The sequence below is a fragment of the Aplysia californica genome, unplaced genomic scaffold (assembly GCF_000002075.1).
Source record: "Aplysia californica isolate F4 #8 unplaced genomic scaffold, AplCal3.0 scaffold00440, whole genome shotgun sequence".
Taxonomy (NCBI): domain Eukaryota; kingdom Metazoa; phylum Mollusca; class Gastropoda; order Aplysiida; family Aplysiidae; genus Aplysia; species Aplysia californica.
Genome location: NW_004797710.1, coordinates 77126 through 103448, shown reverse-complemented (window position 1 = coordinate 103448; position 26323 = coordinate 77126). Strand labels below are relative to the sequence as shown.

Sequence of the window (26323 nt, the reverse complement as noted above, 5' to 3'; positions counted from 1 at the left end):
TCAATATTTTAAAACAATATGCTAATCAATGAAAATTGCAAATTGATAATAGTTTAGTCCTGTAGAGGATAGGTGGACTCCGGGGTCTGCAGAGCGAAATACTACAAGGCTTTAGGATGTGAACCCCATAGTCACCGTAGTGAAATAAGGTTTGGTTTAAGTAAGGATTGGTGGACCCCGGGGTCAACGTTGTGATAAATAAGCAGGTTTAAGGTGGACCCCGGGCCCCGGGGTCTACCTAGCGAAATACTAAGTTTTAGGGCAGGTGGACCCCGGGGTCACCGTAGTGAAATAAGTAGGGTTAATTTTAAAAGGATTGGTGGACCTCGGAGTCACCACAGCCGTAGAGGAATAAGAAGGTTTAATTAAAAGGATTGGTGGACACCTTGATTAAACCTACTTGTTTTACTACGGTGACCGCAGGTTCCACCTGTTCTAAAACCTAACTAGTATTTCGTTAGGTAGACCCTGGGGTCCACCTTAAACCTGCCTATTTCACTAGGTTGACTCCAGGGTCCACCAATTCTTAAAATTAAACCTAGATCTACATGTACTTATTTCACTACGTTGACCCCAGGGTCCACCAATCCTTAAACCTAGATCTACTGATTTCACTATGTTGACCCCGCGGTCTACCAATCCATTAATTAAACCTAGATCTACTTATAATTTCACTACGTTGACCACGGGCTCCGCCAGTCCTAATATAAAATAACTGAGATCTACTTATTTCACTATGTTGACCCCGGGGTCCACCGATCCTTAGTTAAACCTAGATCTACTTATTTCACTACGCTGACTTCGGGGTTCACATCCTAAAACCTAACGTTTTGTTAGGTAGACCCCGGGGTCCACCTATCCTTTTGGCTAGATAGACCCCGTGGTCCGCCTATCCACTTTCTTGATAATAACTGAAAACAATACATGCCAGTTGTCATGAATAGTGAAGAAAAATGTGAAAAACAAAGATAATGAGGTAGACTATAATTTTTCCAAAAAATTGCAAGTGCAAGTGAAGATCATAAGATAATTTTTTTATTTTCTGGTCACCTTTTCACGGTTTATAAAATGTTCCAGTGGGCCTACTACTACTACTAGATCTATGTCTCTGAAGAACATTTTGCTTGACTTTATTAGCTTTTTTCATGTACTTGAAAGCATAGAATATATAGTTTCACACAAATGTAAGCACAATACTTTGAAAAAGAAAGATAAGGTCATTGTTGTTTTTTTAAATGGAATCCGTTTTACGTTGAGAAAAGCGCTAAAAACAAGTTAAAATTTTTAAAGAATGCCCATAATATTAGGAATCCGAAATTACTACCTTGATCTAGTTGGCTTACTCTTTAATAACCATGAGCAGTTAAGAAAAGAAAAAAAGAGAATGATATAGGATTTGTCTAAATATGACGACCATTAGTATTAGCAATAAGATATTGCCCATTTTGTCCAATTATCCTTGCAGGTAAAATCACCCTGTACTGTACCTCAATAAGCACAAAAAGATTATTTCTATGACTTTGTAAACAGGTGTTTTGTAGTTGAGTTCTATGTTCTTTTCATTTAGTATCATCCTCTATTTTGAAATAATCCCCTGCACTAAATAAAAAGATCAGTAGAATCTCGACCTTCCGTATCCATGGTTAGTTCAAGAAATCTACTACTATAAGATGTGGCCTAAATAAGGTAAGGGAGGGGGGTTTAGCTTATTTAGGCCATATGTGGCCTAAATAAGGTCACCCGAATGCAAAACAAAGTAAACAAGAGTGGATTTGGCATGTTTCCTCAATATATGTTCAAAGTCATTTTTGTGTGTTGAGAGTGTGGTTTCTAATGCAAGACTGAAAGACTCATTCAGATGTGATAATGAAGAAACTTGTGTCTACAGTCACAACAGAAAGAGTTTCATGGCGAGTGATCACTGGTCAAGGATTTCAGAGCTGTGCGCATTAAAAAAAAAATGTATCCCCATACCCTGGATCACATGTCGAGGGGATGGGCTTGTCCCCCTGTAATCCCCGCACACACAGTAAACGCACACATTTTTTAACACGTTTATAAGAAAAAATAAGTGGTCTCTTGTTACGGATCAAATTGAAGTCCTGTTACAATTCGATTAATTGATAAAAGCGCGTATCGCAATGCATTGGCCAACCCTGCCCTATAGGCCTATGCTATTTAATAAATACATTCGTCAGACCTGGAATCTTTAATGTCCGCAAACAGTAAACAAACACATAATTTTGAACACCTATAAGAAAAAATAAGTGGTCTCTTGTTACGGATCAAATCGAAGTCCTGTTACAATTTAATTAATTGATAAAAGCTCATATCGCAAGGCATCGGCTAACCAAGCACTATTACGCTATTTTATACATACATTCGTCAGATCTGGAATCTTTAATCTATAATTTTTAATCCCCCCACACTGTAAACAAACACACATTCATGAACACGAATAAAAGAATGGTCTCTTGTTACGGATCAAATTGAAGTCCTGTTACAATTCAATTAATTAATAAAAGCGTGTATCGCAAGGCATCGGCTAACCAAGCACTATTACGATATTTTATAAATACATTCGTCAGACCTGGAATCTTTAATTTTTAATCCGCGCACGCTGTAAACAAACATACATTCATGAACACGTATAAAAATATAAGTGGTCTCTCGTTACGGATCAAATTGAAGTCCTGGTGCAATTCAATAATTGATAATAGCGCGCATTGCAATGCATTGGCTAACCCAGCCTTATACGCTATTTAATAAATACATTCGTCAGATCTGGAATCTTAAATTGTAATCATAATTATATAATGTGCCCGCGCGTAGGAAGTGAAAGTGAAAGGAATTGAAAATGCTTTCAAAAACAATTATCAAAGTAACATAATTAAAGTAGGATTACATGTGCTTATAAAGGCCCAAAAAGGTGTATGGATGCGGAAATTAATGTTTCGGATGAAAATAATACCCGGTACGCTATCTCTACTACTGTAGCGTGCGGTCAAAAATTTGTTGCGCAACTTACTATCAAATATCTAGGCTACTGAACTATCGAACATCTAGATCTAGATTCTCGTACTTTTGCACGACTTAGATGTATCAATTCGTCTGAACACAGATGAGTATTTTTTCAAACATTTATACACATAAGTTCTATATTATTCTAGAAATTTCTTTAAAGAAAATTCTTTAATAAATATTAGCCCAATATTTAAAAAAAAACCCAGTCAATGCTTTCTACAGATTTCTACAAGTTTACAGCTGGAGATAAATCTTTTTAAAAGCAAGTCCGTCCTTTTTTTTTCTACTTCTGCTGGCGACATAGCCTCTTAAGCTAATTATTGAACACATGTTTTGAGAACATTAATTAGATCAAGTGAAAAAATATGTTCTGTGTAAAACAAATTTCTTGTGACAAGTTTTGCTACTAAAAAATGACATAGACCATATGCGTGTATGCAAAATGTGTGTGGGAAGCTAGAAGTGTTGTGAACAATCCCATCCGTGTTACCAATTTTTTCAAAGTTCTGTAGATCTTGTATAAACTCCTGTCTGTTTTTTCTGTTGTTGCACCCAAAAACACAACAATTTAAAACCATAATTTCAATCTCCAGGTTGCACAATGAATTCTGAAACTCAAAATTACAAACTGGACAGTAAATGTTCCACTTTTCACTTGTTTGTAAAAGCCGCTCTGGCTTGAAAAGCTATAGGGTTACTTCCGAAAACGATAAATCTTGCCCTCAAGACGCCATTGTTTTCGGTCTTCAATTCCTCACAGGTCACGTGGTACAGTGCCCGTTCTGTGTAGAATTCTGTGGTACAACTGTATCATCAGCATAGATCTATACTCAATTGTGCTTTCTAATTCTAATCACAGCTCCAAGCGGCTGTGTATATTACGTATACTCGATTGGACCTATTAAGATGTTAATCAAGAAAGAGACTAGAGGTTTCACATGCTTGCACCTTTAATTTTAAGAGAATCACTTTGGACTAAAACACAATGTTAGAATCAAATTAAACACGTAAGAGCAGAGACATGCCCACTCACATGTAAACAAACTTTTTAGCCCCATAAAAAATGGCTGCCAACAAACTCAAACGTTTTCGTATCATGTGACCTCGTACGGACTCTAGTTTAAAAGGGGCTACCTCCTATGGTATGGTTCTGCCTGAATTGTGGAAGCTTTCTCAGTTACTTGATAAACCTGCTAGGATTTGATTCCTTTTTTTAATGACCTTGTCTTATTCTGATCAATATTGGGTAGATCTAGATCTAGTCTAGATTTTAACATTTGTTTCTGACATTGTTTGCACAAAAGTAGATTCTAGTCCCGTTCATCTCTCATTTGAGTTTGAGTAAGTAAGTCAAAAGACACTTGAATAACAAAAAGCAAGACGGTGCAACTCGGTAAGCAGTATTTCCTGTCCGCAGTGTCGTCATACAATACCTAAAAATATTAACTATATTTTGCCATCACACAAGACGTCACCCGGTCTAGGCTTCGGTGTTTTAATTAGCAGGGGGTAGATCTTGTGTTTACGTTCTCAAACGTTAGATCTAGAGAACGTATACAAGCTACACAGTGGACATCCAGGTCAACAACCAGAGGCTTGAGACCATATGCAGCTTCAAATAGGCCTACCTGGGTACAATAGTGACAAGCGAAGGATCAAAACCAGACATTATCTCCAGAATAGTGCAAACTTCAGCAGCAATGAAAAAGTTGAAAACCACCTGGAACGACAGAAATATCACCATCATGTCAGTATTTTTGTATGCGTGTGAAACCTGGACCTTGAAAGAAGGAAAGCTGTGGAGATAAGATGCTCCCGAAAAATCCTCAATACTTCATACAAAGATCACATCACAAATGATGAAGTCAAACAACGGATCAAAAATGAGATTGGACCATAAATATGCTGACCTTCTCTTGTCAGAAAACGCAAACTGCAATGGCATTGGCATGGACACATCACCCGTTCATCCAGTTCCAGCCTTGCCAAGATGATCCTGCAAGGCAGCGTCCAGGGAAAAAGGAGCACAGGCAGACCGAAAAAGAGTTGGGAGGGAGGACAACACAAAGGAATGGACAGGCCTGGAACCCAAAGACACGCTCAAGGAAGCTGAAAACCGGAAGGAGTGGAGGAAAAGCGCCCCGATGGACATCCAGTCTACAGGATAGGTGAAGGTGAAGATTAAGTTAGATCTACCTCTGTTAACATATTGCTATAATCTATACGTCATCACAGAGATTTGAAAGCTTGAAAATTAATGGCAACTTTTGCCATCTTTTGGACCCACCCCCCCCCCCCAAAAAATGGCAACAAACACAAACGCTTGCCAGAAGAGGAATTGCGGTGGGCTAATAATTCATACCAACTAAAAATTAAAAAGGCAAAGAATTGGGTAAAAACCGACACGTAAGCCCGCACTGACTCAATTTAGACAATTTAATAGGTGGCCTGGTTTCACCCAGTTAAAGCCGTCCACACATCTTTTTATTAAAGAGAGTCCCTTTTCTTAGTTAGTATGTAATTTCACTTCAGCAAATACATGTAATTAACAAGTTGCAAAGGCTGGGGGGAAAAAAAAAAAACAGACAGAAAGAACAAAACATTAGTGCTCTTTTTTCCAATAAATATCTTTATTAGCGCCGTACGATGCAATGATTTAAACTTCACAATGCTTTTCAAATGAGTCCAAGACCAGGTTTAATACAACTGCACAGGTGACGCATCCTTTGACATGATGCAAGTAGCTGTCTGAATGGATGCAAATCTTTGCTGATTTTTCAAAATCACTTTCCACTTCCAGAACTCGGACAGTGTTTATAGATAGCACATCTCAAGCATCCAAGTCAACTTTGCAGCTCTAGTATTTGTTGTAATGCTGCAGTCTGAAAAATAAAAAAAAAGTAAAAGTGTTTGAAATTACAAACTGCATAGAGACAGAACTGAAAAGAGATGTTAAACATCACCAGGACTATTTAACTGACAATATCAAATTTATAATAAAAAAAGACCCCGCCCCCACAAACATTCAAACCAATCCTCCTATATACATATATATGTAAAAAGAAAAAAAAAGCCCATGGAGCTAATTATAATCTTTACAAAACTCCTCACGGCCACAGCGCAGGACCAAAAGGAGTCTGTGGAGAGCCCATGGGTTGCTGGACCATCAGCAACTACTACACAGGCAAAACATTACATTTCATCATCATACTGCCTGATATTTCAAGTTCTTAAATTTTTATACCCTACCAAACTATCCCTTTGTAAAATTCAAAATTTTTAACGAAATAATGATGCCAAAAAGGGTTTTGACATTTTTACATTTGAAGTATTTTATGCGTATATCGTCGAAGTCGACACATTTCAACAGGATGTGCCGAACTGTAAAGTATATGTTGCACGCCACACAAAAAGGAGCCTCCTCTAAGGTAAAGGTTTGAGCGTGACGTGTGTGTGTCCTATTTTTAATCTTGTGTAAACAACATTCTCTCTTCGTTGGAGAGACATGAGTTTCCTGGGCGTAAGTTTCGGTTGAAAGTAATGGAGTTTGTTGTGTATACGTTGGTTCCAAAGTTGGGACCAGGAAGATGCGATGTGTTCTTTTCCTTTCGGTTTCACGTCAGAGAAAGGGATTTTACTATTTTTGTTTGCAGGTAGTTTTAGAGATTCTTTGGCAAAGTGGTCAACGACTTCGTTGCCATCAATGCGTACATGGCTTAGAAGTCAAGCTATTGTAACAGCTTTTCCAGATTGATGTAAAAAATGCAGTTTAATTATAAGTTTTAAAATTCTGTTGTTGGAGGTGTCAGAGTGCTATACTATAAAGATTTCAGACAAGAGAGAAGAGTCTCAAGGGATTAGGAAAGTAGACTTGGTAGATTTATCTATAATATTTAGGGCCATTTCAAGAGCTGTAGCCTCAGCAGTTTGAAATTGAGGCTTCAGGGTAGAGTTTCCTTAAGCTTAAACTGTGTGGCTGAGCAAGGGCAGCAGCTCCTACTGAAGTGTCATTTTTGGATCTGTCTGTAAAAAGTTTCTCTTCTTCAGGGCATGTTTATTTAGCAGTTTGTATGAGTTTAGGTCTGTAGTTTTGTCTGTAGACTTTTTGTTGTGTATTTCAAGACTTGTATCTATGTTTGGTTTGGTTAAATGCCATGGAGGTATGCTTGACAAGGCAAAGGGTTTGATTACGCCTTTAGAAAAATCAATGTCTTGGAGATCGTTTTGGGTTCTTATTCCGAAAGGGCTTACTTTATTTCCTAAGGATGATAGGGTTTTTAGATCTTCAGGAAGGCCAAAGACATTTGTGGGCAGGGTTTTGGGGTACAGAGCTAAGTTTCAAGGCGTACTGCAAAGTGAGTTTTTATTCCCCAAGTTCTAAAGATGGTTTGAGAGCTTCTGCCTGCAAACTGTCTACAGGTGAAGTAGGGAAAGCGCCCAGGGCAAGACAAAGACGGTAGGACTTCCTCACTGATCAGTAAACAGGACTGGCATAGTCCAGCCTGGAACGGACAAGGGATAGTATTTTTAAGGCGTTGACAGCACTCTGACACCTCGTCTTTAGGTCTTTCAAGTGTGGTAGGAAAGAAAGTTTGTTGTCGAAGATTACGCCCAGGAAACGAGCTTGTTTTTTAACAGGAATTTTCTCCCCATACAAAGATAGGTCTTGTGCGACAGGCAAAAAAGGACAAAGTTCGTTTTTGCTGTAGAAAATTTAAACCCGTGCCCGTTTGCCCAAGTTTCCAGTTTATGGAATTGAAACCGAAGCTGACGTTCAATGTCATCTATTTTTTACTTTGATTTACAGCAGATCAGGAAGTCGTCAACGTAAAGTGAGCAGTCTATATTGTTTTGAAGGGTTTTTGTGATGGAATTGATTTTGATTTTTAAAAGTATGGGTGATAAGATGCTTCCCTGGGGGACGCCTTCTTCTTGGATGTGTAAATTTGACAGGGTTGAACCTACTTTTATTTGAAATGATCGATCTTTCAAAAAGTTTCGTATAAATTCGGGAAGATTTCCGCGTAAGCCCAAGTCAAGCAGGTCTTTCAGAATAGGCCTGCCATGTTTCCATGTGGTGTCGAAGGCTTCTTCTAAGTCGGTAAAAAAATTTTTTAAAAATAGCCACAAGGTGCTCTATCCGAATGAAAGCTTCAAGTCCGACGAGATGGTCAAGAGTAGAGCGATTTTAGCGAAAACCGCATTGGAAATTGGATAAAGAGTTTGAAGTTTCAAGAAACCACATCAGACGTTTGTTAATAAGTTTTTCCATAAGTTTGCAGAAACAGTTTGTAAGTGCTATGGGATGGTAGTTTGATGGGTTGAGTGATCTTTTTCTGGTTTTAGGATTGGTATAACAGTGGCAAGACGCCAACTGTTCGGAAATTGTTGAGAATGCCAGAGTATGTTGTAAATGTCAAGGAGTAATAGGAGTGTTTGATGATTTCGTTGTGTATTAAATCAGGGCCTGGAGCTGTGTTTGATAGCTCTGCAATGTTACATTTTAGTTCACCAAGAGAAAAGCTGCAATTATAGTCTTCTTCATTTGAAGAGGTAAAGTGAACAGTTTCAGAAGAAGTTTTCACTTTCATGAACTCCGGGTTGTAATTTTGGGTAGAAGAATTTCTGGAAAGGGTTGATGCTATACAGTCAGCTCACGTACTGATTTTTCTGTCTCGGCGAAGGAGTTATTTGGTTTTGAGATGTGTTTCATTGTGTCTCTTTTGGTACTTTTTAATTTTTTTAATCATATTCCCGACTTTGTGCATTGGCGTGTTGCTTATTTTAGAGACATAACTGCGAAAAGACGGGGGGTTTTTTGGCCGTTCTGATTATTCTGTGTGCTTGGGCTCGAGCAATTTTGAAATTTGTCAGGTCTTCGTTTGTTTTAGAGTTGACGAACTTCCTGAGAGCTGATTTTTTTGGCCGAAACAGGTTTTTGGCAGTCTTCAGTGAACCAGCGTTTCTTTTTTCGGGGTTTGGTGGATAATTTTGGTATGTGTCTGTACGATTTCTAGAAAGGTTTCATGAAATTGATCAAAATTTGTTTTTGAGATGGGTAAAGACTCTGGAGGCATTCCATGTGAAATCCATCCCAGTCCGCTCTTTTAAAATTGAAAAGGTCTGGGATTAGGTTGATAAGGAAGTGGTCCGATCTGTGGGTCGTCCAGGACCAACCACAGAAAGGCTGGAATTAGATCTGGATCACATAGGGTTAAATCTATGGATGAAAAGTTTAAGTTATTTGAAATGTTGGGGAATTGTCGTTAAAAATACTGGTATTGGTTTTTGTTAAGAAATCTTCTATGATTTTACCTTTAGTGTCAGTTGGTTCATTTCCCCAAAGTCTGATAAGTTTCATCCCGGTTGTCAGTACAAACACTGCTATTCTCATCAGTTGGAAATTACTTCTGAAGTCTAAGATAGTTAGGCTGACAATATATGTAATAATAATTTTTTAAAGCATATCAGTCCCATTACCCAGTGAAAAGCTTTACGAAGATTTTGTTTCACATGAACCTAGGCCATTGTTAACAAACGGCGTTACTTTTTTTCTTGATCGACTATAAAAACCCATGCTCAAAATTCTCTTTAAAAAGCAGACTAATATCGAAACTAGCAGTGAAGCTTCCATTTAATATAACCATACGAAAAATGACGACTGAGTAGTTCCTCTGTGAAAACGGTGTTCGGCCAGCGATAACTCGGGTGTAATGAGTTAAGTCTATGTTTGAAGCAAGGGCAAATTTTGTCTCCTGAATACAGGCCACAAGTGGGCTAGAGTGGCCTGAAAGTGTTGTAATTCTGCAATGGAAGATCAGAGTTCAATTGTCTTTCCAATGTTTTCACCAATCCTGCAGTCACGAAACATGGAGACTAACTGTTTTATATCATACATCATCTTGCTACAGACTTAGTACCTGTAGAGCAAGCACCGGCCTTTGTTATTCCCGAGAGCTAAGTAGCCGCTGGAAGGAGAGAAGTCCAGACTGAGGATCATCTTCATGTCGTGGTCAAACTGCTCAGGAAAATTGGGCAGAACTGACAGAGATGGAAAGTGCACCTGAAACAATATATAAATCACATTAATGCCTATACATAGATTCTTCTCTCAGATATAAAAACCAAATGAATTCAGGGCATTTTTGCATGGGAAAATAAGTCTGCTATGAAGATTTTGTTCAAAAACAATTCTAAGATTAAAAAAAAAAAAAATCTAATTTGTAACCCAATTTTAGCTATTCAAAATAAACAACTGCCACTGTAATAATGAGCTTGGCTGACAAAAAAAGGAAAGGGAAAGAAAGCGCACAAGCAGCAAATCACAAATAAACTTGTCAGTTTTCAGACATCTGGAGTTATTGGTATCATCTTAAAGATTGTTCATTTGACCATCTTTTGATGAAAAATATACACGCATATCTTGAATAGAAGTCGAAATATTTGCGACTGAAGGAGGTCGAGGTCGCCAGGTTTCAGAGGTAGAATTAGCAAGAAAATGGCTGCCAAAATTTGATTGAGAGTTCTAGGAAATTCAAAATTTACATTCGTTGTGCCTTTAATCAACGTTTTTAAAAGGACATGAAAGGTGTTGACAGGGTGTCCAGCAATATTTCCTGAAAAAATTTACTACCTGGAAATTTTTTTTACTACCCAGCAAATCAAGCCCTACACCAGCTCGAAAGGGGGAGTTCATATGCGTCATCAATAACATATATTACTATTACATAATATACGGAACGAAAATAATGCACCACAAAGTCCAGTTGACAAAATGGAAGATAGACTAATAGACAGACGATCCCAAGCTTGCTCGCCGCTAAATTTATTTTTATTTTCAGTAAGGTTTTTAAGAGCAGCAAGGGGTGGATGTTAACAAAGAAGTCCAAACGGGGAATCAAGCTTACTCTGCTCACCTGTCTAGCCTCAACGGCATAGTGTCTGCTTTGACTATCACAGCACCCCCGAAATAGTAGTTTACAATAGATAGTGATAAACATACAAAAGAAGTAGAGGGAAATGACGATAGTAAGGAAGAGGAAAGAAAAAGCAGCAGTTCCCCTTATGTTGTTCCGGCACAGTATGAGCATGACATTGATAAATCAGCCCATAGATCTATTTACAATTCTACTGTGCATATAAGAACATGTTACTATCCCTCCTTTGGTAGGGCTGTACCCCGGTAGCAAACACGCTCGTGCTCGTAAGCCCCTAGTTCAAGTCACAAGCCTCAAATCACTAGGTCAAATCATCAAATCAAATCACCAGCATGATACGTTGAGTCTAGCCTCTGCTTCAAGTACCCACACCAACTTGCAATCCGCAAAGCCACTCGTGTCTGACCCCCTCTTCCTTCCCCTCCCTGCTTGCTATCCGCGAAACCACTAACGTCAGAAAGAGAGAGGGGGGGGGGGGGAGAGAGAGAGACCCCGCGCATAGTGTCACTGCGCCACAAACTAGTCTGTTCGATTAATCGAAGGCATACGAGCAGCGGACGGCAGGCAAGACTCAAATCGCAGCAGAGCAAAGCACTTGGTCCCAAGACCTTTTTGGCGTCTCGTATTGCTTTGTGCTAAGGGCTTGCTCTCGTGCCAATAAATCTGCTTTGAGTCCAACTACCGCCCTGGCAGGACAACACCGCTCGTCAGGCAAACACCGCTCGTCTGCACCGAGCTGCAAGATCTACCGGTAATCCACCCCGCTCGCGGCGTGAACTCTGAACGTGGAGGAAGCGAGAGGCAGCGCTGGTTTTGGTGCAAGGCGAAGAGGGCTGTAATAGCCTAGTGCAGACCGTTCGTGACCTCGGTGCTTTAACAGTGAAAATGTGACATCTTCGTAGGCTCACATTTTGTTATGAGCTGTTTTCACTGGTACTAAAAATGGAGATACGACAAGAAAGCACTAGGGTCGCGGTATGCTAAACTATTTAGGACGCAGAATAAAGGTGTGAACACTTACAAACAATTTTTAACTGACAAAATAAATCAGTATTGTTAGCATCCCGTGGCTTGTAATTTAATCACTCGCCTAAATTATACTTCCACTCCCACCCCGACACTTAGAACAAGTTGAAGTTGAAGAGAAAGCATTGGGGAGGGGATGACAATCGTGATTTTGTCTCTGAACAATGTAAAAAACTTTTGATTTGACGGCTTCCCTATCAGAAGACCATTGTTAAGGTTAATTATATCACATTGTTAATTACATTGTAGGCCTATAACTTTTAAAAAAAACATCTTGCTGCACTGTAACTGATATTATGTATGTATTGTGCATGTTCTATCATACAAATATTAATTATGATGTTGAATTACGCCCAGAAAATCAATAAAGCAAAACATAATCCTTCCCCCCACCAAAAATTTTTTTTTTTAATCCGCAAAAAACTGAACCAAAAAAACCCCCAAAAAACAAGACAAATAAAACCCTGTCACACCAGGAGGCGTAAGGGGAGGGCGAGTTCTACGGAAAGCGAGAGGTGTCGAACACCCCTCGCTTTCCCAGCCATACCACCCCCTCCCCTCCCCAAACAGCGCCATTGCTGGAAGTGTGAGGGTTTTTTAGGTGTTGTCAGTGTGCGGCACGTGGGCAGAAGTATCGCGCGCTCAGTAAACAAGAGTTTGTGACGTCGCGACACAAATCAGTAAGCCCGTCCGCCGTCCACGAGTAGCAACTCCGGTAGCGGGCACGAGCCGTCCGTCGCTCGCAAGCCTTCGATTAATCAAGCAGACTCCAGCCCAATCCTTGGGGAATGGCCTAAAGATGCTTCAGTCAGTGGCACTGCCTTAGTGGTGGGGCGGGGGCAGATTTAGATCTAATGCCTGCACACAGGGTGACTGTCAAAGTGACTTCTCAATTTTTCAGGGGCATGCTACATAACACAAACACACGCTACATAACACAAACACACGTAAAATTATATCTAGTCTGTCAAGAACCAGTCTGGGTGTCATGACTAATATTATGAATGTGAAAGGCAAAAATTATAGTTCAAACTCTAAGTAGAGCAATAACTTGAATGGCTCAAGTAGACTCATGCAGTGTGAGAGGTGTAAGTGTAAGAGCTGTGGGAAGGGCAAGATGCAGTGGCATTGAAAATCAGCCAGTTTTGAACAGAAAACTACAATAATATTGTTATAATTTACAAACACCCACCTAATGAAACACGTACACTTTAGTTCAATAACACAGCTACAAGGTGTGAAAAAATCCCGATTCCACACACGGCCTGCACTAACGCGTGCGCTTTGCAGAGAGTTCTAAATCGAATCAAAATTCGGAAATTTGCTTCCAAGTTTGTGTCCTCTGATGTTGCCTTCAGCACCCCCCCCCCTCTGCATCTTAAAAAAAACAACAACCAATACTCCCTTACCCCATTCCGTAGTCCTATACTTCGCAACGCTCAGACTTTGAATGAACTTTGGCGACCCCAACAACAAACGCCGGTGCTCACGCGCACACAGGTTCATTGGCCGGTCACGATGGCGAGCTCGATAATCTAAAAATCGGACGACGCTTGTATTTTCTTCCCCCCCCCCCCCACACACACACAAGTGACAGCACGGTGACGAGTCCGAGTAATGATTAAATTTTATTTGCACGGCGACACAGCGTTTTTACTGTACAACCTGCATATTACAATTATGTTGCGTTATCAGTGCATCGCCGTCAAATTTCTGGGAGGAAACGAAAGCAGATCTTGATTTTCCCGATCGAGCCTCGGTGTGACATACACCTCCGCCTGCCGCCACAGCCGTCTTTTCGCATGAAACGTACTCTGGGACGGGGAAAAGGTGAACGAATATTATATCACAGTCGTGACCGGCAAAAACGGAGTCAGGTACGGTGGCTCGGGTTCACTGAAAAGTCTTGCTGGCTTCATCACTCAGTACACACGCTAATTTATGACTGTTTACCAAATGTTTACTACCTTCAAGGCAAATTTACCACCATTTACGACCTTGCTGGACACCCTGTGTTGAGCCAAGAAAAAAAATGGTCAAACTGGAGGCAAAATGCTGACATCTTAGATTTCATTATTTTGACGAACGCCTGATTTCATCACGATGCCTCACTTATATTCAGAGTGACTTTTGTCCTCTTTGTTTGATGCCAAATCTCAGGATGACAGAGAGTATCCAGTGGTCAAGTGGTACAAAAATTTTGACTTGTATTTTACCAAAAATAATTTGTGAAATTTAGTGCGGAAATTGGGTGATTGGGTGTGCTCATCAAATAATGACATATAAGAAACGTCAGTTTTTCCAAATAATTTTTTAAAAAAATTGTTTGTTACAAATTTGGGCTCAACACCTTTTATGTCCATTCAAAAAAACCCATCTGGATCGATAACAACTCCAAAAACACCCTTCTGTATTGCATTTACTGAAAAACCTAGATCAAAAGGCATGGCATGGGTCTCAACTCAGTATTTTAAAAAAGGAAGAACTTTCCAGGTGATCGCGACAGCAGCCCATTTTCGCGAAATATCAATTATTATTAATCAGTTGAACCCTAGAAAGCTGAAATAAAAACCATCAATTTATCGAAGCAAGGTCATTTCATACCAATTTGAGGGTTTGGAAGATAATTTCAAGTAAGAGTCACTTGCCCAATATTTACAATCTGGATTACGTACAGAAAGCGGTGGCGCACTGGGGTCTTGTGCAACTTATTTATATTTTCCATTCTTCCTTCATTCGCCTGCACATATAAACTATATAAAAAATTAATCTTGTTTTGAACCTCAGAAAAGGCCTAGAACCAGAATATCGACTGTCATGAACCAAACTGGGTGTCATGATCCATATCATATATATAATAAACGTGACAGACAAAAATTAACGCTCAAACTCAAAGTAGAGTAATAACTTGCATAGCTCAAGTAGACATATTCAGTGTGAGAGGTGTAAGATGCAGTGACATTGAAAATCTATCTGCGAATCTTGAACAGAAAACTAAAATATAGAGATATAATTTACTGTCACCCATCCAATGAAATGCAAACACTTGACTTAGGCCCTTAAGTTCAATAACACCCTGACAAGTTATGACAGTTCTCGATTTCACACAAGGCGAGCACCAACGCGCACTTTACTTTGCAGAGAGCTGTGGTAGTAATCAAAATTCTAAATATTAAAAATTTGCTTCCAATTTAAGTTTGTTTGTCCCCTGGTGTTGCGTCCAGCCAGCCCCCCCCCCCTCGAGTGTATTTTTTTTTTTTTAATATTGACTTATTTCCTCCATTTTGTGCAGACACTGACTTCAAATGTTGCTATAACAGGTATGATTTATCTTCAACTTCCAACAGTCAACAAGCGCATGTGACCTTCATGTAGACCTGCATGTGAGCCTCAACCAGATTGTCTGAAAATTTTGCACATAAAAGCTTTTGTGGGTGTCATAAGGAAGGACTTCCGAGTAACGAGCGACCACCCCGACAAACACAAAAAAGAAGAGACCTTACCCTAACCCTACCCCTAAAAAGAACCTGCAACAGGCCTCATGTAAAAAGGCCAGCACAAGTCCAAAATGAAAAAATTAAAAAACCACACTCCAAAACAAACAAGGAGCATGCATTAGTATGGCCTAGACCTACATCTACATTGCTAGATCTAGATCTATAGTATAATAGGGTTTGATACAATAACACAATTATCAATAGAATTGGAATGAATCCTCCATATAGATCTAGATCTAGATATCTAAATAAATCTAGATCTAGATTCTAAATCGAGATCTTGTAGAACAAGTGAATAGGAATAGGCCTTGAACTAGAAATCCGCATCCGATTCCGATCAGAGGGACTCAGCTGACTAAATAAATAAATAATTCACGCACCTGATGAAATGCTTTTTACCAACATTAACACTTCAGCACAACCTATGATAGGGTTTGACACAATAGAATTGGAATATGAATCCTCCATTGAGGTCTATAATGATCTATACAAAACTAGATCTAGATCTAGATCTAGAACAAGTGAGTCGGACTTGAATGAATCCACATGATCTGAACAATTGAATTTGTTAAGAAACGAAATTCAAAATGGCCGCTCGAGCACGAAATTGAAAGTAGATAATTTAGGTCGTTGTCCTTTTTCGTATTCGCATGTCTACCTGGGTTCCGACAATTATGTCGGAAACGCCGACGTCGGCACGAAAACAAGAGTGCCGACAAAGCCGACGGGAGAAAAAGGGGGCGCTGGCAGTCGGCCAGGCCTCGCACTTTGGCTGATACAGGCGGGCCTAGCGATAGCATCGGCCGGCTCGCGGGTCGGGTCACGACTGTCGCATTTCAGACGATTGTCGGCAAACATGCAGGTCTACTTCATTGTTTTTAATTAATTTTTTTTAAAATTCTAGGAAGACTAGTCACTCTAGCCAATTTACCCAGGCATGGAGGGGGGGTCCAAAATACATCAGAGAGAGAGATAATTCACACCAAACCTCTGCCATATTCAGTGGCAAAAAGGAAAACCAAAATACCCCCCCCCCCCCAAAAAAAAAACCTTCGTTATTCTAACATAATCACAAGTAGTCAAAGTGAAGACACAAAGAGATTAAACAGCAAAAGAGAAACATGCATAAATTTTGGGCTTGGATTAATAAAAAAACAACCCAAGTTGATAAACTACCCACCAATCTGATAGCCTTTTCCACAGCTTTTGACCGCAAGGCCAGTATCTCTGACTGAGAATTGAAGAGAGCTCCGCTGCAAATGGTAGTCAAATTCTTGATGTGCTTCACAGGAGTTGGGTGACGTGAGCTCAGAGCATTCTCCCTGTCGTACACAGTGACAATGCCACTCTTTGATCTAAACACGGGCAAAAAAGACAAATGTATAACGACGTGGTGGAATCAGGCTCTCATCAATTTTTGGGCATATGGAGTTACTGGTACATGTATCATCTTAAAGCATGTTCATTTGTCTTGTTTTTGCAAAAAGAATTTCCCACCTATCTTCAAAAGAAGTCAAAATATTTTGGATTGAAGGAGGTGGGGGGTCACCTGGTTAAAGAGGGAAAACTAGTGAGATTGTGGCTGCCAAAATTTGGTGACTTCCAAAGCTTGAGAGTCCTTGAAAATTGCAAATTTGCATTTTATGTGCCTCTAATCAAAATTTAGGGGACTGTACAGTCCGTTAGCGCTACTCATTGAAGTTCCCCAGCGCTGTTTTGTGCACAGGGGGACTGCAACTGCAAAGAAACAACCTTTGACCTTTGGATCGAGGCTAGATCAAGAACCAAACACTGTTTATTAGAGGCGAATTTATCATTTATGTCGACAGGTTTGTTGATCTAGGATCTATCTAGATCTAGTAGTATAGACTGTAGACCACACTACATGGTAGGTCTACTCTTCTTCAATGAAAAAATTCGCAGTCTGCGTCTATAATATCTAGGCCTAGATCTAGTAGTAGGCCTAGTATTAGTAATACCAAAGATTCTCTACTTCCAAGATATTGCAATCCTTCTTTGGGCTTTTGTCCCAAGGCGTAGTGGGCCAGCTTTGCAGAGGACGTCACTAAGCGATGCGAGGTTGGTATCATCGCTGACTGCTTGGGGTGTGAGTGTGTTTCTTTGCAGTCCCCTAGTGCAAAAAGCAGCACTACAGTACTGCACAGTTCTCCAGTGGGTAGCGCTAGGGGACTGCACAGTCCCATAACAACTTCCTTTACTGAATCCCTCAAATTCTCAGCCATTTTATGCAAATTCCTGCATAGTTCAAGAAAATTTCTTTGGAGATTCAAAACAATCTAGTAATACAGCAACAAAGTAAAAAAAACTAGGCCTTCATTACTGCCACTTACCCACACACCACATAACTGTTGTCTGGCGAAGCGGCAACACATGACCCGTCAATGCAGCCTCCATCATAGAAACGGTGTATGCAGTCTCGAGTGTCCATGTCCCACACATACACCAAACCTTCAGCTGGAACAAACAAGAGAGGCATTCATCGAAGAAGACTGAATGAAATATTGAAAATCACAAATGGACTAACTCTTTCCCAAAATGTTCAACAAGGTATCTGAACCCAATACTAAACTAGCTCAACATAGCAACAATTTTACATGAACTAATATAATACTAACAACACGTTCTACACAATTGATAATGTTATCAAGGGAATCTTACTTCACGAAGAAACAGCAAACCTTGCCCCCAAAAAAGTTTTTCTTAATTGATGTGAGTAACAAACCCCAAAAAACAAAACGGTTCTTAATATATGACTTCCAATGTGATTTTTTTTTCATTTTTGTTTTGTTGAGATAGGGTTCCACAGTTCAGGTAGTACATTTCATATTAATATTCTAATATTCAGTTGAATTAAAAATAGTGTAATTATGAATTAAGGAGACAAAAGGAATTGATCCAGTGGTTACTTCACTTGATAACATGTAAATTGCTTGCTGAATTGAACCAACTATGATGGCTATGAACAAAACATAAAGAGCCATAAATCTTCCACTGATACAACGTGTATTACACTTCCAGAAAAACTTTATTCAAAGACATGCACAACATAGGTATTATGCTGTCATTCTAAAAAACAACAGTATATCAGTTTTTACAATTTTATAGGAGAGCCAAAAAACTAACAATGAAACATTTGCTATATAATAAGGAAACTATTATCAAAATTGCGTTCTTTTGATACTTCCTTGTTATCTTTAAGGCAAATATCTTATTGATAACATTCAGTTTTTTGGTTCTCCTATAAAATTGTAAAAACTGCATATTACTGTATTACTAAACATGATGACAGTATTATATCATACTTACAGCCAAATGAATACATGAGCTTTCCATCTTTGGAAAAGGACACCGACTTCACGGAGTCATTCATTTTCAGAGTCTCAATCAATTCTTTACTCTGAAATACAGAAAATGCTCTGCCATAAACGAAAGTAAATATTTAATTAGAAGCATAACATTTTCTATTAATAGAGAGAAAATCAAACAGACCATTCTATATATAAACGTCTGTTTTAAATTTTTTTTTTTAGCGGGGTTTTTTAAAAAGTAGGTGCACTTTTATGCCCCCCTTGACACAAGTCAGTGTAAAAAGTGAGTACCTAACAAAGAAACAAAAGTATTAGTTTTCCATAAATCATATTTTATGCTCACTATGCATAAAAAGTTAGTTTCAAAATGCACACAGATAATAGACTTTTTGGTTTGGCAAAAGTTTTATGCTGCTTGCAACTACATAAGGTCATACTAGCGGGCAGGACACAAGTTGGTTATTTTCACATTATATTAGAGCACGCCCTGATTTAACTTTAAAAAAATTTCGGTTAGTGTTTTAGAGTGCTCACAACTGCAAACGGTCATTTGAGCACGCGAGACACGTTAAACATTTTTAGTTGGTAGGAAATTTTGAATTTTGCCCAGGTGGCAGCTGACGCCTACTCTTATCAATTTTGGACCGCCATGGGATCTTTAATGTATGCAACTTGCACACAGGACCTCTCAAGATTTTTAGCCCTTATCAGAGAAGGCTAAGTGTTCCATCTTATCTACCATAAGATCAGGGGTGTGGCTGACAGACAACAGTAAGAAGGAGCCAAGAAGCAACAGTAGAAAGGCTGCAGAGGAGGAGGCAGAAATTGGAGACCAAAGCAGATGACAGAACATTGTTAGAGAGCAAGAAAGGAGGTGAAATGAGAAAATGTAGAGAACAAAAATTTCCATCGATATCTGATTGAATGAGAGGCAAACACTGTAACACTGTTTAATCCTGAGCGGCTGCAAACTTCAAAGGGATTCAGCTTCACAACCCGTTTCTCCCAATTCTGATTTTAGGTGTCTAAAGGGGCTATTTCGAGATTAGTTAAAACTGACAATTGCCCTTCCTCTTTGTGATAAGAAAATACTACATGATGCAATCTTTATAAAAAAAATAATAATTTTGCGATCTTCTAAATCCAACACGAAAAAGAGTCACCCACGAGTCATTTTGTTAATTTTGGGACGCTGGTTTTGAATTTGATATTAATTTTACTATAGTGTAGCGTTCAATATAAACAAAGTGTTTAAAAACGGCGGGCCACATCGATACCAACAAACAAAAGCAGAAAAGCAAGGAAAATTCTACTGGGAGTCTGGGAGCCGCAAAGGCCCCCAACAGGGTCCACACAAGCATCCCAATGGCGATTTAGAGAACCGAGCCCCTGAAGAAATCAAAATTTAGCTCTTTCAATGGTTGAAAATGGCATATGAGAGCTTGTTTGAATAGATTTCTAACAACCCATATTACCTATTTTTCACCATGATTGTACCCTGTTTGATTTCTTCATCTATCATAGCTGCCACTCAGAAATTTTAAAAAAGGAGGAAATTCACACGAAGGTGTACGCGCGCTCTCTGAAACCATTGAGACCCAGAGGCAATATATACTGGAAAATCTAGCCTACGGTCTTGGAAGGGAAACCTGTCATATTGTTAACCATAGGCAACTGAATTAAAATTAAAATGTATTTGAAAAAAACAAAAACACATAAAGGCAGTAAGTTGACTAACAAGCATTCGAGTCAACTTGACACAGTTTGGACTTGGTGACTAAAAATCCTGTGTTTTTTGCCAGCTGGTGTCTCATAAAAAGATTTATTTCACTTTAAACGTGTACATACATAGACGTAGAGCAGTATCGGATCAAGGATGCAGGCACTCCTGTACCAATTGCGGTCCCGTTTGCACTTAGTGCCCCTGTAGTCTGTAGTGTGTTTCTTATTTAGAGATAAGCTGAATTAAAAGTATAGCCTAGGCTATCTAATCTAGATCTAGATATATCTAAATATGTGTAGATCTAAAAAAATATTATATCTAGAGATAGATTTTCTAGACCTAGATCTAGATCTAGATTCACTTCCACAGCAGCCACAATAGCCGTCATGTAAACAAACGGGACCGCAATTGTACAGGAGTGCCGCGGGCCGCGATTTCTTTCGCAAAAAACGGCTAGTTCAATTTTCTAATGAACTTTTCAAGTCGCACACCGGCTGCTTCTTTCTCATTCCAGCTCCTTTTATTTTTGCATTCTGAATCAATTTCTCTCGAATTTCCGCCAATTTCAATGACAACTCGGCGCGCTAACGTCCCGATGCCCGATCGACACTGTGTTGCTCCACAACAATAAACAATGTGAAACTAGCGCTGGGCCTAGAAGAACGGAAGTAGAAAGCTACGGGCGGACATGCGCAAACCGCGTTTTCGCCTCTCCCGGTTCGGTGTTTTCCGCGTGGAAAAAAAAGTATGAAATTTGCGACCAAGAGCGGTCCAGCGGAGGAAGGAGGAAAGTTGCGGGAAAAGCTAGATGTAGCGGAGTTTCCGCTATTTAGCGGGAAAAGTGGCAGCTATGATCTATATATCTTTCTCTTGCTGGCAATGTTTACAAGAAGGTTCTCCTTGCCATTGCCACTAAAATTCAATTAGGCATCGCACGATTGATTTAAGGCAAATCAGGGAACATCAATTATTTTCATGTTCAAATGTCGAATAACACAACCTCGGAGCAACAATTTCAATTAATCTTGATTTAGTTTTAGCATCAATGTCTTTCACCCGGGCCTTTATTCTGGTTCCGTAGAATCCTCACACAGGTAAATTTTCTAGTTCTAGAGACAGATCTGAATAAAGTTTTTGTCTGAAAAATCACTATTCATTTACCTAGATTAAAGCACATATTTTCCAGTTGCAACAAAGACCCGTAGACGGACAGAATAAAAAAAAGGGAGGAAATTGGAACATAAATTTTGCTCTTGTGATTAGCCAGATTTTGACTGACTTGGTGAAAACGGATTGCCAACCCTTCTGCAATGAATGCAGAGAGGGATAATGGTCAAGTGCATGAAATGCGCAATCTGGCAGGTTTCTAAAACAAATTAATGCAAAGAATTACAGCAAATTTACTAAAAACAGAACTTATTCATTCTGACTTAAAACAAGGGCAAGTACGGATCCTTTGCTATGGAATATCAGTAGGAGTTCCACACTTTAGTTCTCTTAATGGATGGAGTTATAATACTAACAGGAGGAGCAATTGCAGAACTTTCAGAAGATTTGTTTAAAAAATACGGAAAATTGGACGCACCGTTTATATAGATGTTTTTATGGCCCCATCTATATAACTTAGAATACTTATATTATGAAGCAGGTTTCAGGGCAACCCCGTGCTGAGAGAGATACAACACAGAAAGACCAAAGTACTCTGTAAGAATTCTCTCCACTCCAAAATCAAAGTCGGGTCTCCTGCATGCTACAGCAAAGCACCCAACTACTACAACACAAACGCCAGTCACTACATGTCTCTTATATGTTATTCAAAACATTTCCATAAGGACTCCTCTGATACCAAAAGATTTGAGACTTGAATTACTAACCTTTTGAGAGAAAAGATGAATATGACCATAGGTGCCCAAGAATGCAATAAATCGTTCATCTGGTGACACAACAAACTTGGACATAGCAGTGACCTCCAAGCCTGTAAAGAGAAAAAAATCAATCAAAACGACTAAATTCATTGCATTAGCAGTTTGCTCTGCTGGTACAAATTTTGACTTCAAAATCTAGGAACAAGGGAAAAAAACCAATGGGTATTTTTACATTACAAGTTTCTGGCCCCTCTCAACTTTTGTGAAGCGTAGCATACAGTAAAGCCCATTGAATTTAACGCCCCTATTAACACTGTTCAGTTGTCTAACAGGTGGGATCTGCTAATCTAACTTCTGTTAGATTTGGATGTGAAGAATATTACGTATTAAGAGGGGGTGTAAACAAATCATCAAGATACATGAAAATTGATGGCATGACCATGCTTTATGATTATCACTGTACTGTTTTAATTAAGCACAGTAAAAGTGCATGTGACCAGGAGGAACTGTTCATTTTGTCTAAAAGTTATCATGAACTCTGGTAAACTCTTTCCAATTCCTATGGACAAGAAACCAAATGCCACACGTGCTTCTCCGAAAATGAGATATTTATTTAAATTAGACTACAGTTCCATGAAATGCATCTGAAAGAAAAATGAACTAGATTGCTCCTCTGCCGGCAAATAATAATACAAAGATCCCAGTTGCTTGAACGTCGGCGTCTTTAACACAAGATGACAATGATGGAGACAAAAATTGGACGTCAGAAGGAACTCCTTCCTTGTCACAATGAATGAAAGCCGAAATTGTTTAATCCACATATCTGAAATGTCACTGAATTTTGCTGACCCTCTTCTTTTTCCTTTCTTTCCCCCCCTACCCTCCCCACTTTCTCTCATCTCATGTATCTCTTTATAAATAGCTAGTTCTCATGGTTACTAGTATCAATTACTCAAAGCACAACTCTAGTCTAAATTTTGTGGCTCCCCAGGTAGGATAAGAAATGGAAGTTTTAAGGAACAAAATCCTGTGCAGGGGTGTAAGCTTAGTGTGTTGAGAGACATGGCATGCGATTCTGAAATAGTCTGGTATCGATATATATGACTATGTCGACACTATACCACTACTAAACGTCATTTTAAACAAATTTTCCAAATATTTTTGTATGTTACAGAGGAAGGTTTTATGGTTCTAAAGACACCAAATTTTTAACCCCCATAGTGAAATGCACAGATTAAGTTATTCGCCTGAAGGCCGAACATAAAATCTCACAAATGTGACCGGCAAAAATGAAATTAATGACCATAGCAGTTTTGGTTTCCAAATTTGAGAGAATTTCATGCATTTTCCCAGGTTTTTCGCGGGGCAATTCAGATTTCCCCATATTCCCAGGTCCCAGCGATTTTTTTAAAAATTCCCTGGGCCCTCGGGATTATCACAGGCTAGGCAGTCACCATGGGTATGTCATTTTTCTCCCAGTGTTGACAAAGTTTTTTAAGTTTTGAAATGTAAATTTTGTTTAGTCATTAAGGAGCCAACTGGGTTGAGAGGGATAGAACATCCCAGCCGTTGTTGTGATTGATCCAGAACATCCCAGCACAAAGACCAAGATACTCAAAAATTTCTCCCCACTGGGAAATCTAACTTAAGCCTCCTACACGAGACAGCGCTGCGCCCAACCGCTACACCACAGATCTGCTGAAAGCTGAAAAAGCACCTTTTTTAAATCAAAGCAGTTTCGAGAAAAAGAGGACTTTTGTCAGCCTAACCATTGAAAAATAGAGTTCTTCTGAAATTTCAATTCAAATTTATTTAAAAATCTAGTTACAGTTTCACTTTGATTTTTTCCCACAAGTTGGATAACTAATCATGCTTTTGATTTAACTAATAAAAAATGTTTGCGCCAAAATGAAAAAAAGGCGTTTTGTAAGCTTACAACAGAGGTGCCAATACAGTGTCACTGGATCAGAAGTAACCAGAACGATCGAATTTCATGATCATAAACGACGGGAGATCCCGCTCTTTCCTCTGATTACTGAACAACCAAGTAAGGCAACTGGAGAAGATGTGTCAACAACATAATGAATACCTGAAAACCAAAAATGTCTTTCTCTTTTTTTTATTCAGAGAAAACAATTCTCATGTAGTATCAACAGAAAGGCCATTCTTTTTCTACACGCCATTACACACATATAAGAAATCTGTGCGAACCCCTCTCCAGTTTTGTGTTCCAGCTGGCCAATATGTCCGTCCAGTTGGGTCTTCACTATGAGCTAGTGGACAACCTAATGAGAGTGTTTCTTGCACTATTCTTTGAAAAATAAGTAAGTTTATTCTCCCATTTATTTATTAGCCATTTCTGATTTTACTATTACTATTTCAAAATGTTATTTACTTACTTCCATTACAAATAATCATTTTTGTCTGCCCCGGTCATAATCAGTCGTAAGACTTGACGCAATGTGCTATTTGGTACAACGAGGTTCAAAAGCGAATTTACATGAATTTTTTGTTTTTTGGATCTATTGAAAGTTTAATGTCTTCTGCTTCATATAAACATACAGTCCATGCTGGCTTTAAGCACGGTCGTCGGGAGAAAGCTTAAGCGTGCTTAAAGCCGAAGCGTGCTTGAGTGCGAAGTAGACATAAATCCAGAGATCTTCATGTAGAAAATTTCGCTTGCTATTTCCCTTTGTTTGTAAGTAGGCCTATAGCAGTCCCGCAAAAGTGTGCACTGTTATTTTGAAACCCGCCTTGGTAGTTTTTGTTCGCTTGTTTGTTTTTGTTTTGTGGTTGAATGGGAAATGAAAACTTAATTTAGACGGCCAGTCACGATACAGCACACTAGGCCTACACACTGCCTGTGCGTACAACTGCCCGCTGTGCCACTCATACCACCGCCTTCATCCCACCTCACGCATGATACACAATCAGGATTAATGGATAGCGAGGGTCAAAGGTGAAATCGCAGCCAACCTCCCTTTCTCGTCTCCCCGACTCTCTTTGTATTTTTTTTTGGTCGTTTGTAGCTTTGCCCTAGGCCTAGGCTAGATTCTATGTCCGCGCGTGTGGCTGTGTGCATCTGCCTTCCTCTCCGCCCGTGTGAATGTGTGTCTCCATCACTTGCGTTTTTTGTGTTTCTCTTAACACACTCCACTGCTGCGGTATAGACTGTGTTCGAACTTCGATGGGTCATCATGAAAATATTTTCTGTATGTTCTCCTTGCTCATGTGCAAAATGGGTCGTCATATTTTTTTTGGTCCAATGTTTGAGGAAAAAAACAAACTTATAACAAGCATAAATACCAACAATTCTAAGAAGTTTGACTTAAAAGGATAAGAAATTTTCAAGCAGAACGCCTTTCAAATTCGCCTTTTGTGTGTTCCAAGCAAAAAATGTACACTAGAAAGTCATTTTCATACAATTTGGTGGCCTTACAGAATCGAAATTAATAACTGAAAATTCCTTTGGCATCAATAGCTGCATGAAAACAATAAATGAGTATCTGAATTGGCATCATATCAATGTATAACTGTTCAATGTCTTGCTTTTTGCTTGATGTGCAATAAGCCTTAAACTTTCAAAGTTTTGACTGAATTTGAACCTGGACAACTTTGTAAAATTTGACTGATGAATTTAATCTTTTCCACAGCTTTCTGACTCAATAGACAAAATTTACTTTCAAACTTTGTGAAATTTTCCAAGTGGCACCTATTAAAGGCCCATTTAGACGTACAGTTCGCTGATCGACAAACTGACAGTTTAACCGGCGGACGCTCGATCTGTGTCATCGGTAAACTGAAAGTTTGTCGGCGAGAGAAGTTCCGTTTAGACGTACAGTTTTTTACCCGTCCTTGGACTGTTGTAGCTAGATCTAGGTCAAAAACGTCAACAATAGCTAAAAGCAAGCTACATGGATGA

The 26323-nt window shown here is 39.2% G+C and overlaps 1 protein-coding gene across 1 annotated transcript in view; it reads right to left on the bottom strand.

Moving 5' to 3' along the window:
* Positions 1–5632: 5632 nt before the first annotated feature.
* Positions 5633–26323, bottom strand: part of LOC101846155 (U3 small nucleolar RNA-associated protein 18 homolog) — a 55767-nt gene continuing 35076 nt past the window's right edge. The window contains exons 8-13 of the mRNA XM_005104884.3: positions 22411–22511; positions 18812–18902; positions 17836–17959; positions 16665–16839; positions 9945–10087; positions 5633–5906 (exon numbers count right to left, since the gene is read on the bottom strand). Of these exons, the coding sequence (XP_005104941.1) occupies positions 5882–5906; positions 9945–10087; positions 16665–16839; positions 17836–17959; positions 18812–18902; positions 22411–22511 (659 nt within the window). The 3' untranslated portion in view covers positions 5633–5881. The remainder of the gene's footprint in view (positions 5907–9944; positions 10088–16664; positions 16840–17835; positions 17960–18811; positions 18903–22410; positions 22512–26323) is intronic.